The sequence below is a fragment of the Sciurus vulgaris genome (assembly GCF_902686455.1).
Source record: "Sciurus vulgaris genome assembly, chromosome: 1".
In the NCBI taxonomy this organism is placed as follows: Eukaryota; Metazoa; Chordata; class Mammalia; order Rodentia; family Sciuridae; genus Sciurus; species Sciurus vulgaris.
The window spans coordinates 80,594,390-80,606,776 of NC_136461.1; the positions used below are offsets into that span (position 1 = coordinate 80,594,390).

The 12,387-nt window shown below is 36.0% G+C and overlaps 1 protein-coding gene across 2 annotated transcripts in view; it reads right to left on the reverse strand.

Annotated features, from left to right (window-relative positions):
- Positions 1-12,387, reverse strand: part of DIPK1A (divergent protein kinase domain 1A) — a 133,019-nt gene that overhangs the window by 48,355 nt on the left and 72,277 nt on the right. For both annotated transcript variants that reach the window (XM_079150827.1, XM_079150828.1), the window contains exon 2: positions 2,369-2,503. In XM_079150827.1, the coding sequence (XP_079006953.1) occupies positions 2,369-2,503 (135 nt within the window). The remainder of the gene's footprint in view (positions 1-2,368; positions 2,504-12,387) is intronic.

Sequence of the window (12,387 nt, forward strand, 5' to 3'; positions counted from 1 at the left end):
ACTAAAATTCATTTGTGACAGAATCTGTACCAATATGTGCCTTACATTTTATAAAATGTTGTATCAATACGAGATATTTAAAATTGTATCCATTTAATTTTGGCTGAATCCCTTGGAATAGTATTCCTAATATCACCAGATGATGTTAACGGGCCTTCCTGGAAAGGCGATGGTGGGGATGTATTTTTTTCTAATCAAGGACATTTGCTCTCTCTTGGAAAAGCATAACACACAATTACTATATTTAAAGACCTTGAGAAGTATTCAGTAAAGCCAGCTATTTACTCATTTAGCCCTATGTTTCTAAATATTTCTAACCAGGAGAATATTTTATCCATGGAATAACAAACCCCCCCTTTTTTTTGGGTGCTGGGGATGGAACCCAGGGCCTCGTGAGTGTCAGGCAAGTGCTCTACCATTGAGACACACATTCAACCCTGCGATACCTATTAATGTGCCCAAAGGTAACTGGTTTGAGAAAGGTTGCCTAGTGGAAGGGAAATACACATTTCAAATAATTTTGGTAATTTGCACGTGATTATAAATGATTGCAAAAGTCCTCCTTCTTCCTTTACTGAAGTTGGGTTGATGAGTTTTGTGGCTTTTTGTTAGCTTAACTAGGTGCACCTCCTTTGTCGGTCTTTTCAGACATAGGGTAGGAGAAAAGGTGTGAGCTTTATATAGAAACAGAATTGGTTCAAATTCTGGTTCCATCATCTTGGGAAAATTATTTTCTCTCTCTGGGTCATATTTCTTATTTGTAAAATGGGCTTGGGGGATTTCCATAGTCTTAATTTAAGGATTAATGAACATGTGAAATGCATAGTACATCAACTGGTTCCAGAGGTTCTTCCTATCTTAAAATTCTTCAAGGATCCAGAATGGTCAATTGAAACAGACATAGGTCTGATGTCTTTGAACCTTGATTTGGAACACTTTAGTAATTTGTTCCCCTGCTTCTTATATTAGTAATTCCTGCCTTGTCTATTTAAGAAATTTATAATATTCCTGAATAATGGTTTTTTAATCTTGACTGAGAGAGTCCCTGGTGTTAAACTGATTTTTATTTTCTATTTTTTGGAACTTTGGCAAGTATCAGGCCTCCCTGACTTACGTTGCCATAATACTTGTTATCCTAACATTTATCTCACCTTACTGTGATCACTCTTTTCTTCCCTGCTTGACTACAAGCTCTGTAAGGTCAAAGACATCTTGTTCCCTGATAAATGCACCCACCTAGCACCACTGGCCTGGGCAAAGAGTCACATTCAATAATTGTAGAACCTAATAATTTACAAACATTGGAATATCCCAAATCACTATTATTAGAAATATAATTCTATGGGCTGGGAGTATGACTTAATGATACAGCACCTACTCAGAATGCACAAAGCATTGGGTTTGAGCCCCAACAACAGAAAAGCAAAAGAAAACTATATATATATATATATATATATGTATGTACATATATATACATATATTTATGCATATATATACATATATACATGTATTTATATGTATACACACATACATATATATATTTACACACATATACAAAATTCTGAGATGAAGTGTTTTCATATTATTTATATTAGAAGCTATTGGTAGAAAGCAAGGAGTTAAATTTACTTGAAATCCTCAAACATTTAAAATATAAATGCTATGGAACCAATAAGTGCTAATATAAATTGTAGACTGATAGTGATTTTCCTGAGATATATCAAATCACTAGGATAGAAATCAAATAACAAACACGTGTTTTAGATAAATTTTGGGATTTGAGAATAACTTCATTTATTTAAAATATATGTTCCAAAAATGCTGCATGTAAAAAATACTTTTATAAACATAAGAAAAGAATCTGGTTGGGTATGGTGGCTTATGCCTGTAGTCTCAGCTTACTTGGAAGGCTGAAGCAGGAGGAGCACAAGTATGAGGCCAGCCTGGGCAACTTAGTGAGACCTTGTCTCAAAATTTTACAAAAGGGCTATAGCTATTCCATAGCTCAGTGATAAAGTGTTTGTTCAGCATGCACAAGTCCCTGGGTTCAATCCCCAGTACAAAAAGAAAAGAAAAATTCATCAAATTAGAATAAACTAAACTTTCAATATATCTAAAAACAAACATCCTTTTTTGTAAATGAGGATGCTCCCATGCTAACTTATCTACATTTTTGTATTTAAATTTCTGAATACTGCATTTTTCAAAGTGGGAAATATTCCTGGCTGGGTCATATTAATAAGCTAAGAAATTCAGCACAACTCTAACATCAAATTAATTTTCATTTTTGAAAACAAGTATTAGTAAATAATGAATCTAGTGTGTCATTAAGAGACTTTCAGAAAGCTTGAAAATTAAAAATACTTACTATTATTTTCTTACAGTCCTTTCCTCTGCATAGTTCTGTATAGGTAGAATACTGAACATATATAATCCAGCTTCCAACAAAAACCACCAACCAGGAAAAGAAAAGGTATTTCATCCGCACATATGAGAAGCGAGCCTGTGAGTAAAAGAACACATAACGATCATTCATTCAGCACCAAGTCAGCATTCACTGTCCTAGGATGTGATTTTCCCCCTTGGAATCACACAGTATATATATTCTAAGGCTTTCATATGGCAATCTTAGAACAAAGTACACTTTCACCCTATCCGAACAGCACTGGTCTTAGAAAAGGAAGCTCCTTGGTCCTGCCAAGGAAAAAGAGAACAAAATATCCTTTAAGAAGTATAACCTTTCAAATACCACCATCATCAAAAGCTACTTATTAAGCTGAAGCACTTGTGCCATGCACCAGTGTAAGATCAGGTAAAAACAGATAAAATTCCCATTTACTAGGAGCATACAAAAGATGGCTTCAGATTAAGAATTTTAAGTGTGAATAATCGTGATAAAAATATCTTTTCAAGAAATAAGAACAAAGAATGGTTATTTGTCTAATGTCTCATAGTGACAACCAGAATATGAAATCAGAATCCACAGACTTTCCTATTTCCCTATTGTATTCAACAGGGCTTTCGGGCCCTTTTAGTCAACCAACCAAATGTTAATAGATTTTCTGAAAACTGAGGAGAATGTTTTAACTATGAAAAGAGAAATAAATGGAGAAGAAGGATTAAGACATATCCAGAGTAAATTATTCCTTGTATGTCAACTTGTGAAGCCACACAATGGGATCTTCTTTGCATTGTTTGACTTTCCATGCTCTGGTATCTAATTGCAGCTTGGGCCAGTTGGTGCCTTTTCTCCATCAACCCCACATCAAACAATTTAATCTTCAAAAGTGATAGTTGGTCAACAATTTGGCATTAGTGTTGGGGTCTGGAGCTCCAATAGTCGGATTTTATAAACAGTAGAACTGAGGATTATGGAGAGTATTGAGCAGAATGAATTAAAGATACATAAACAAACAATGAAAACCTAGTTTTGCTTTTACAACCACGAGCCAGTTTCTCACACTGGAAAACAGTAGGACACTGTGAGCACTGTGAGCTCGCAAAGAAAGCAAAAGAGATGAAAGAGCCATAAGTGCACCTGCAGAAGACAATGGCTGCAAAGGAAAAATCGACTCAGGAAATACCGAATTCTGTTGGCCCTATTTGTGGTTTCGCTATCTGCCTCTGTGAGGTTAACAGATGGTGAAGCCTAGTCCCCAAAGTTGAGTATAATGAATTCAGTTACATGGTGGGTTTTTGAGCTTTATCATTAAAAATTTAAAGGGCCTTTAATGCACAACATTTTTATATAGCTCCAAATGAATCCAGTAAAAAATTCAGATAGAATTCTACATTGAGTCACATAAATAACAATGGGATATATACTGAGGGGATTGTTTAAAATACATCTGGGGGCTGGGGATATAGCTCAGTTGGTAGAGTACTTGCCTTGCAAGCACAAGACCCTGGGTTCAATACCCAGCACCACAAAACAACAACAACAACAACAACAATACCTAAAGGTCAGGTGTGATAGCACATGCCTGTAATCCCAGCTACTCCAGAGCCTGAGACAGGAGGATCACAAGTTTGATGTCAGCCTTGGCAACTTAGTGAGACCCTGTCTAAAATATAAAATAAAAAGGACTGGGGATGTAGCTCAGGGCAGAGCACCCGGGTTCAATCTCCGGTAACACACGCGCGCGCACACACACACACACACACACACACACACACACACACACACACAATAAGACTACTTGGCTCTATGAAGAGATTCGTTCATAAGACAGAAATTGGTATGGTATTATGAGGCTTATTAAATAAGATTAAATAATGCCTACAGAACATAAGCACCTTGCTGAGTATATAGTAAAAATTCAGTTAATGTCACCTAAATCAATTTAAGTCACTAAACAAGAGGCTAACAATGCTGCCATTGGCAATTGCCTTGTTTTTAGACTTGCCAAAAAGAAAATGGAATCTGATTCTGATCAAGCCTTTCTTTAGCTGCAACTGCCAGTGTACAGGAAACAGTGGGGGCAGACAGAGAAATGCAAGTGACACTACCAGACAAACTCCAGGCTGTTGGAAAACGCATAATATAAACAACACAGTTTTTTCAACAACTAAATTAGGAGGGGTAGGAGGGGTAGGGAGGGAAGGAGGAGAAGCTTAAAGATTAGAAAATATTTAAGAAATATATCAAATAATCACAAGGTGTGAATCTTTTTGGAGTTCTGATTCAAATGAAAATCTGAGAATCAATTCCCCAGAACCGAAAAAGAAAAAGTTTAAAAAACAGAAAATGACATTTGTGAGACAATTCAAAATTGGAAGAATGGCAGGATACTTGATGCTTTTAAGAGATTATTTTAATTTGTTAGATGTGATAATGGTTCTATGGTCCTATTTAAATATTTTGCTTCTCATCAAGCTATGTTTCTCTACTTCCTCTGGCACATGTTTGAACTGAAGGACACCCACCGGTCGACTTGCCTGAGGAGTGCCTGTCATGATACAAATGCCAAAAATTTTGTAGAGGAAGTTAGATTAATGATGTTCCCAGCAGGGCACTGGGCATCTCCTGTTGTAGACATAATGACAAAAGTAGTGAAACGCATTTTTATTCCAGCAGGCCATGGAAAACTGCTGTGATTTGGGGGTAACACAAAATAGTATAAAAGACCTTCATGTGTCCTTTCCTATCTGCAGATCCTTACGTTTTAAAAATAATGATTAACCCAACAGCCATAAATTACACTTGTAACTATTAAGTAATTTTATTTTCCCCATGTGGCACCTGCTAAAATGTTTCTAGTCATCTGTTCTATACCAATTACCTAGACAATCTAGTCTTTGATTAAGATATGCAGTCTGACATTTTTGGTTGTGCTGATCTATCTAAAATTACTGCATAGCAGTTTTTTTATTCTGATTTTGTGCCTAGTTACTAATGGTATATTCCTTTATTCCAAATTATGCTCCTAAAAAGCATAATACAATTTCAGTAAATACACTAGAGCTGTGAATCTCATGTGGAGTTGAATTTGCCTGGTGGTGGCGAGGCCCTTGGCAGTGTCAGACATTTTTGTTTTCATAACTGGGTATCACTATTGGAATCTGTGGTAAAGGCCAGAGATGCTGTTAAACATATTGCAATGCATGGAACATCCCCACACAACAAAGCAGAAATCAGCCCAAAATGTCAGTAGTGCTGTGCTTGAGAAACTCTTTATTACAGTTACACAATGAAATGAAAACAAAAATTATGAGGTTGAAAGAATCAAATTTTTATGACACTATCATTTTATTTCAAACTAGTCTTTAATGTATAAACTATTACCAATTTAAAAAATCTTGTAAAATCAGTCTGGAAACAACAGAACTAGTTCTTTATGTCTAGAATTATTGCCAATCTCTTATTCTAAATAAAGAATAATCTCCAGAGGAGATGGAAAATATACACACAATGAAACAAACTTTCTTGATTCCACTCTAAAGAACAGTGGTGACTTTTCTTCTTTTTAAATATTTCCTGGTTCCACTGTGGTGACTTTTTTTCAGAGACAAATCTGAAAACCTTTTATTTTGTTTACATAATTCTTCATTGTTTTAAAAATAGGTAGAAAGAGATAACTCTCCAAAATGTAGTCATTTAAAACAATTTTTCTTACCTATTTTTTTGTATACAGTATCTTTCATAAACATGTAAGGCACAAAGTCCTGTTTACTTTACCCCTACTACTTACTATACAAATGTTCCTTAATTTTTGAGAACTGGGGAAGAAAAATATTTGTGATTTTATCCAATTTTGTCCACAAATATTTTGCTTAACACATTTAATGGACTTGAACACTCGGAAAACAGCAAATTGATAAATTTTAAAAAAGAGCTGTGGATGTAGCCCAGTGGTACAGGGCTTGCCTAATATGTTGGAGGCCCTGAGTTCAACACCCAGTATTACAAAAACAAAACTTAGACATGTGTTTACCCCTTTTATTCAAGTTTTTCAATTATGAGCATGCTGAAACAATCTTCATTTTTTTTCTTACTGTTATACTGACCACATCCCCCTGCTGTGGATTGAACCACTGCCTCAGGAATGCTAGGTAAGCACTCTACCCCTTCACTACATCCCCAGCCCTAGCTAGCTGACTTTCATGGCATATTTAGGAGCATCCTTGTTGGGAAAAAAAAATAGTTAAAATTTATTTACCCATATAACTTTTCTCAAATAACTTTTACCATTTTCTTTAAATAAATTAGAGATTTATAGTAGTAATACTTTTGAAAAATTGCTAGCTGAAAAAGAACAGGTTGAAGGAAAACACTCAAAAGGTAAACATTTTCTACATGTCATAATGAATGCAGATAAATTTTATTAGGAATGGATCCTGGTACCCTTATTTTAAAGGGTGCCTCACTGCCAGTGGAGGGCAATTGGAAAATCATTATGAAGATCTAAATGTATCAAATTTAAATTAAAAAAAATATTTTGGTACTGGAGACTGAACCTAGGGGCACTTTAAGACTGAGTTATATCCCTAGTCTTTTTTATTTTTTATTTTGAGTCAGGGTCTTGCCAAGTTGCTGAGGCTGGCTTTGAACTTGAGATCCTCCTGCCTCAGCCTCCTCGATCTCTGGGATTACAGGTGTGCCCCAGAACTCCAGAAATAAAATTTCAACAAGGAGTCAACGAGCTGATTCATATTATGCTTACAGGCTGACAGCATAAAAAAATGCCAGAACACTTGGGGAATTCAATGCACAGGGTGATTCTCAGGCCTGTGGCTAGGCTCAAGAGTGAAGTACTTTTTCAAAGAAGTGTCACAGAATGGGAAAATCCTCATGATATATTAAGTGAAAAGATCAGCTTTCAAAATAGCAAGTATAGTATGTTCCCAATTTTGCTTTTAAAAAGAGAAGATCACCAACAAATTTTAGAAATTTCAAGGAAATAAGCTAAAATGTCAAAGATGGTTATCTCAGACAGTCTAAAATGGGGTCTGGGCTTTTGGTTCAGTGGTAGTACACTTGCCTAGCATGTGTGAGGCATTGGGTTCGATCCTTAGCACCACATAAAAATAAATAAATAAAATAAAGGTATTGTGTCCATCTACTACTAAATTTTTTTTTCAAAAAAAGTCTAGAGTGGTAGGATTATAGGTTTTAATTTTTCTTCTCTATTCCATAAATTTTATATGAATTACATAATACATAAATGAATATGTATTAACTTCCTAATCAGAAAAAACATATTTGTATGTGTTTAGTATACATATTCAAAAATATATCTCTAGATCTAGAAGTCTCTTGATTGCTTTAAATTTTTTATGTGAAATATTCATAAAGAATTGTTTAGTGTACACAAATATAGCTTAAATGATAACTATTAGGCAAATACCTATGTATCTATCAGTTGAGTTAAAAAATAGAATTTCATATTACTTTCACCAACTCCATCGGCTGCTCCCCAATAAAGGGTTAGTTAACTTGTTCCTGGCTACCATGGTACTTATGTATATGCTTTTCTAAGTAGTTTAAACACTGATCATGTATCCCTAACCCGTGGAGTTTGATGTTGATTGCTCTTGAACTTTACATGAACAGATGCACATGATATGTAATCCACTTTGACTTGCGTCCTTCTCCCCGCATTATGTGATTTGTCCATGCTGATACATATAGAAAGTCTGCTAATTTTCTTTGCTCTACAGTGTTCATCGGTTTTTCAGTAAATAAAATACACAGTATGTAAATTTTAAAGGGTATACTTCTCAAGCTCTGTCAAAATGACTGCACACACAAACATACAAAATATGAAGCTGAACTCTACGTCTCAGGCAATGCATGAGATCCTCTGTGTATCTCACACATTCCGTACAATGTTCCTAGAAACCATGGACATAGAAACTATAAGAAAGTATTGTTCAACCACATGCTGATACAATATTAAGCTCAGAATGATTAAAGAGTTTTGGCTCTAAATCAGTTTGCCAGGAGGAAGTCTAAAGGTATTATAAAAAAAGTGTCATGGACCTGTCCTGGGGTGGGTATAATTTTAGTTCTTAGCCAATGAGGAAGTGTTTTCCCAACAAAATTTGAAGACTCTAAAATCCTCTCTTTGCTGCTACTTAGAGAACAAAGGCCAAGCATATATTAAAGAGAAGTACAAAGTCAAAAAAAAAAAAACAAAACAAAAAAAAAAACAGAACAGCAGTGTGTGGTCTATGCTTGTAATCTGAGCTTCCCAAGAAGCTGAAGCAGGAGGATCACAAGTTTGAGGACAGCCCCAGCAACGTAGTGAGACCCTTTCTCAAAGTAAAATTTAAAAAGAGCTGGGCATTTAGCTCCATGGTAAAGCACCTCTAGGTTCAATACCCAGTACCAAAATAAAAAACAACAAACCAAACCAAACAAAGAGAAACAAAAAACTGGTCAAAGCTACTCCCAGTGTTTAAAAGAAAGCATACAGAAGGCTTTTATGAACAAGTGGACAGCAGCATCTGACATGGAATATGGAGGGGTGGGGAGGCATAGCCTCCATTAGCAATCTACATATAAAGAATGCTAGCATTTGTAATTGCAGACAAGAAGAACTTGGTCACAGGGTTTTCAACACCCTAGAGCAGAAAGACAAGGAGTAAGAAAGCTGAGTTCTGATTTTCTATTGCTGAATAGTAACCATTCCCCAAATTACAGACATATCAACAATTTATCTCTCACAGTTCTGAGGAAGACTAGAATAAGACAGTTCTCTAAGTTTCTCAAGCATTTGTTTCAAGGGCTGGGGTCGGCTGAAGAAGGACTGGCTGACTTGGGTGTGCTGATGGCTTTCTCATTCATATGTTCAAACCCTTGGCTGGGGCAGAAGGAATGCTTCATGTGGCTGACTGAACTGTAGAGCATGGCGGTCTCATGGTGGTCAGACTTCTTACATGATAGCTGACTTTGCACAGAGAAGTCCAAGACAATAAGGTGAAGCTGTATCATTTATTTCTGCAGTATTCTTTAGGTTAGACAGGGCCAGTGCAGAATGAATACAGGAGATGACAACATGAGGGAGTGACTTCCACGAGGCCATGGACAGAGTCCATTAATAGCACTTGTAGCTGTATATATTTATGCTTATGTCAACTGAATACAGTTCTCATTCCATATCATGGACTCCATAACTATCAATAAATCCTTTGCCTATATATGTATCTATAAAGTTCCAATTTAAACAACTCCTTGAAATATGATTATAATAGGGTTGATGTTACTTTATTTTTTAAGTTAGGATTCCAGCACTCAGAATGGGCAAGTTGGGCATCTATTTCCCCCTTTTCACAGACTCAGATACCAATGGATTTAGAACTTATTAAAACATACAATTGTTTTTTGTTTTTTTTGTTTTTTTTTCTTTTTTTAAAAATTTTAATTAAAAATCATAAATTTACATAGGGCAATGTTGTTTGATTCATTCTGTTATTTTTTCACTTCCCCCTTCCCCTCCCACCCCTCTTTTCCCGCTATACATCCCTTTCTTCCTCCATTGTTACCACCCTCCTTATCCCTAACCCTAAACGTAACACTAACCCTAACCCTAACACTAACCCTTCCTACCCCCACATATGTCCTTATCCGCTTATCAGCGAGATCATTCGTCCTTTAGTTTTTTGAGATTGGCTTATCTCACTTAGCATGATATCCTCCAATTTCATCCATTTGCCTGCAAATGCCATAATTTTGTCATTCCTCATAGTGGAGTAATATTCCATTGTATATATATATGCCACAGTTTCTTTATCCATTCATCAACTGAAGGGCATCTGGGTTGGTTCCACAATCTGGCTATAGTGAATTGAGCAGCTATGAACATTGATGTGGCTGTATCTCTGTAGTATGCTGATTTTAAGTCCTTTGGGTATAGGCCAAGGAGTGGGATAGCTGGCTCAAATGGTGGTTCCATTCCAAACTTTCTGAGGAATCTCCATACTGCTTTCCAGAGTGGCTGCACTAGTTTGCAACCCTACCAGCAATGTATGAGTGTACCTTTTCCCCCACATCCTCTCCAACACCTATTGTTGCTTATGTTCTTGATAATCGCCATTCTAATTGGGGTGAGATGAAATCCTAGGGTAGTTTTGATTTGCATTTCTCTTATTACTAAAGATGTTGAACATTTTTTCATATATCTGTTGATTGCTTGTAGATCTTCTTCTGTGAAGTGTCTGTTCATTTCCTTAGCCCATTTGTTGACTGGATTATTTGTATTCTTGGTGTAGAGTTTTTTGAGTTCTTTATAGATTCGGGATATTAGCGCTCTATCTGAAGTATGAGTGGCAAAGATATTCTCCCACTCTGTAGGCTCTCTCTTCACATTACTGATAGTTTCCTTTGTTGAGAGAAAGCTTTTTAGTTTGAATCTATCCCAGTTGTTGATTCTTGCTTTTATTTCTTGTGCTATGGGAGTCCTGTTAAGGAAGTCTGATCCTAAGCCAACAAGTTGAAGGTTTGGACCTACTTTTTCTTCTATAAGATGCAGGGTCTCTGGTCTGATTCTGAGGTCCTTGATCCATTGTGAGTTGAGTTTTGTGCAGGGTGAGAGATAGAGGTTTAATTTCATTCTGTTGCATATGGTTTTCCAGTTTTCTCAGCACCATTTGTTGAAGAGGCTATCTTTTCTCCATTGCATATTTTTGGCACCTTTGTCTAGTATGAGAAAATTGTATTTATTTGGGTTTGTGTCTGTGTGCTCTATTCTGTACCATTGATCTACCTGTCTATTTTGGTACCAATACCATGCCGTTTTTGTTACTATTGCTTTGTAATAGAGTTGAAGATCTGGTATTGCGATACCCCCTGCTTTGCTCTTTCTACTGAGGATTGCTTTAGCTATTCTGGGTTTCTTATTCTTCCAGATGAATTTCATAATTGCTTGCTCTATTTCTGTAAGGTACATCATTGGGATTTTAATTGGAATTGCATTGAATCTATATAGCACTTTTAGTAGTATGGCCATTTTGACAATATTAATTCTTCCTTCTATGAACATGGGAGATCTTTCCATCTTCTAAGGTTTTCTTTAATTTCTTTCTTTAGTGTTCTGTAGTTCTCATTGTAGAGGTCTTTCACCTCTTTTGTGAGATTGGTTCCCAAGTATTTTATTTTTTTCGATGCTATTGTGAATGGGGTAGTTTTCCTAATTTCTCTTTCTGAAGATTCATCACTTATGTATAAAAATGCATTGGATTTATGAGCATTGATCTTGTAACCTGCTACTTTACTGAATTCACTTATGAGTTCTAAGAGTTTTCTGGTGGAATTTCCAGGTTCCTCTAAATATATAATCATGTCATCACCGAACAGGGATAGTTTGAGTTCCTCTTTTCCAATTCGTATCCCTTTAATTTCTTTGGTTTGTCTAATTGCTCTGGCTAGAGTCTCAAGAACAATGTTGAGTAGAAGTGGTGAAAGAGGGCATCCCTGCCTTGTTCCAGTTTTTAGGGGGAATGCTTTCAGTTTTTCACCATTTAGAATGATATTGGCCATGGGCTTAGCATAGATGGCCTTTACAATGTTAAGGAATGATCCCACTACCCCAATTTTTTCTAGTGTTTTGAGCATGAAGGGATGCTGTATTTTACCGAATGCTTTTTCCGCATCTATTGAAATAATCATGTGATTCTTAACTTTTAGTCTGTTGATATGGTGAATGACATTTATTGATTTCTGGATGTTGAACCAACCTTGCATCCCTGGGATAAAACCCACTTGATCGTGGTGCACTATCTTTTTAATATATTTTTGTATGCGATTTGCTAAAATTTTGTTGAGAATTTTTGTGTCGATGTTCATTAAGAATATTGGTCTGAAATTTTCTTACCTCGATGTATCTCTGTCTGGTTTAGGTATCAGGGTGATATTGGCTTCATAGAATGAGTTTGGGAGGGTTCCCT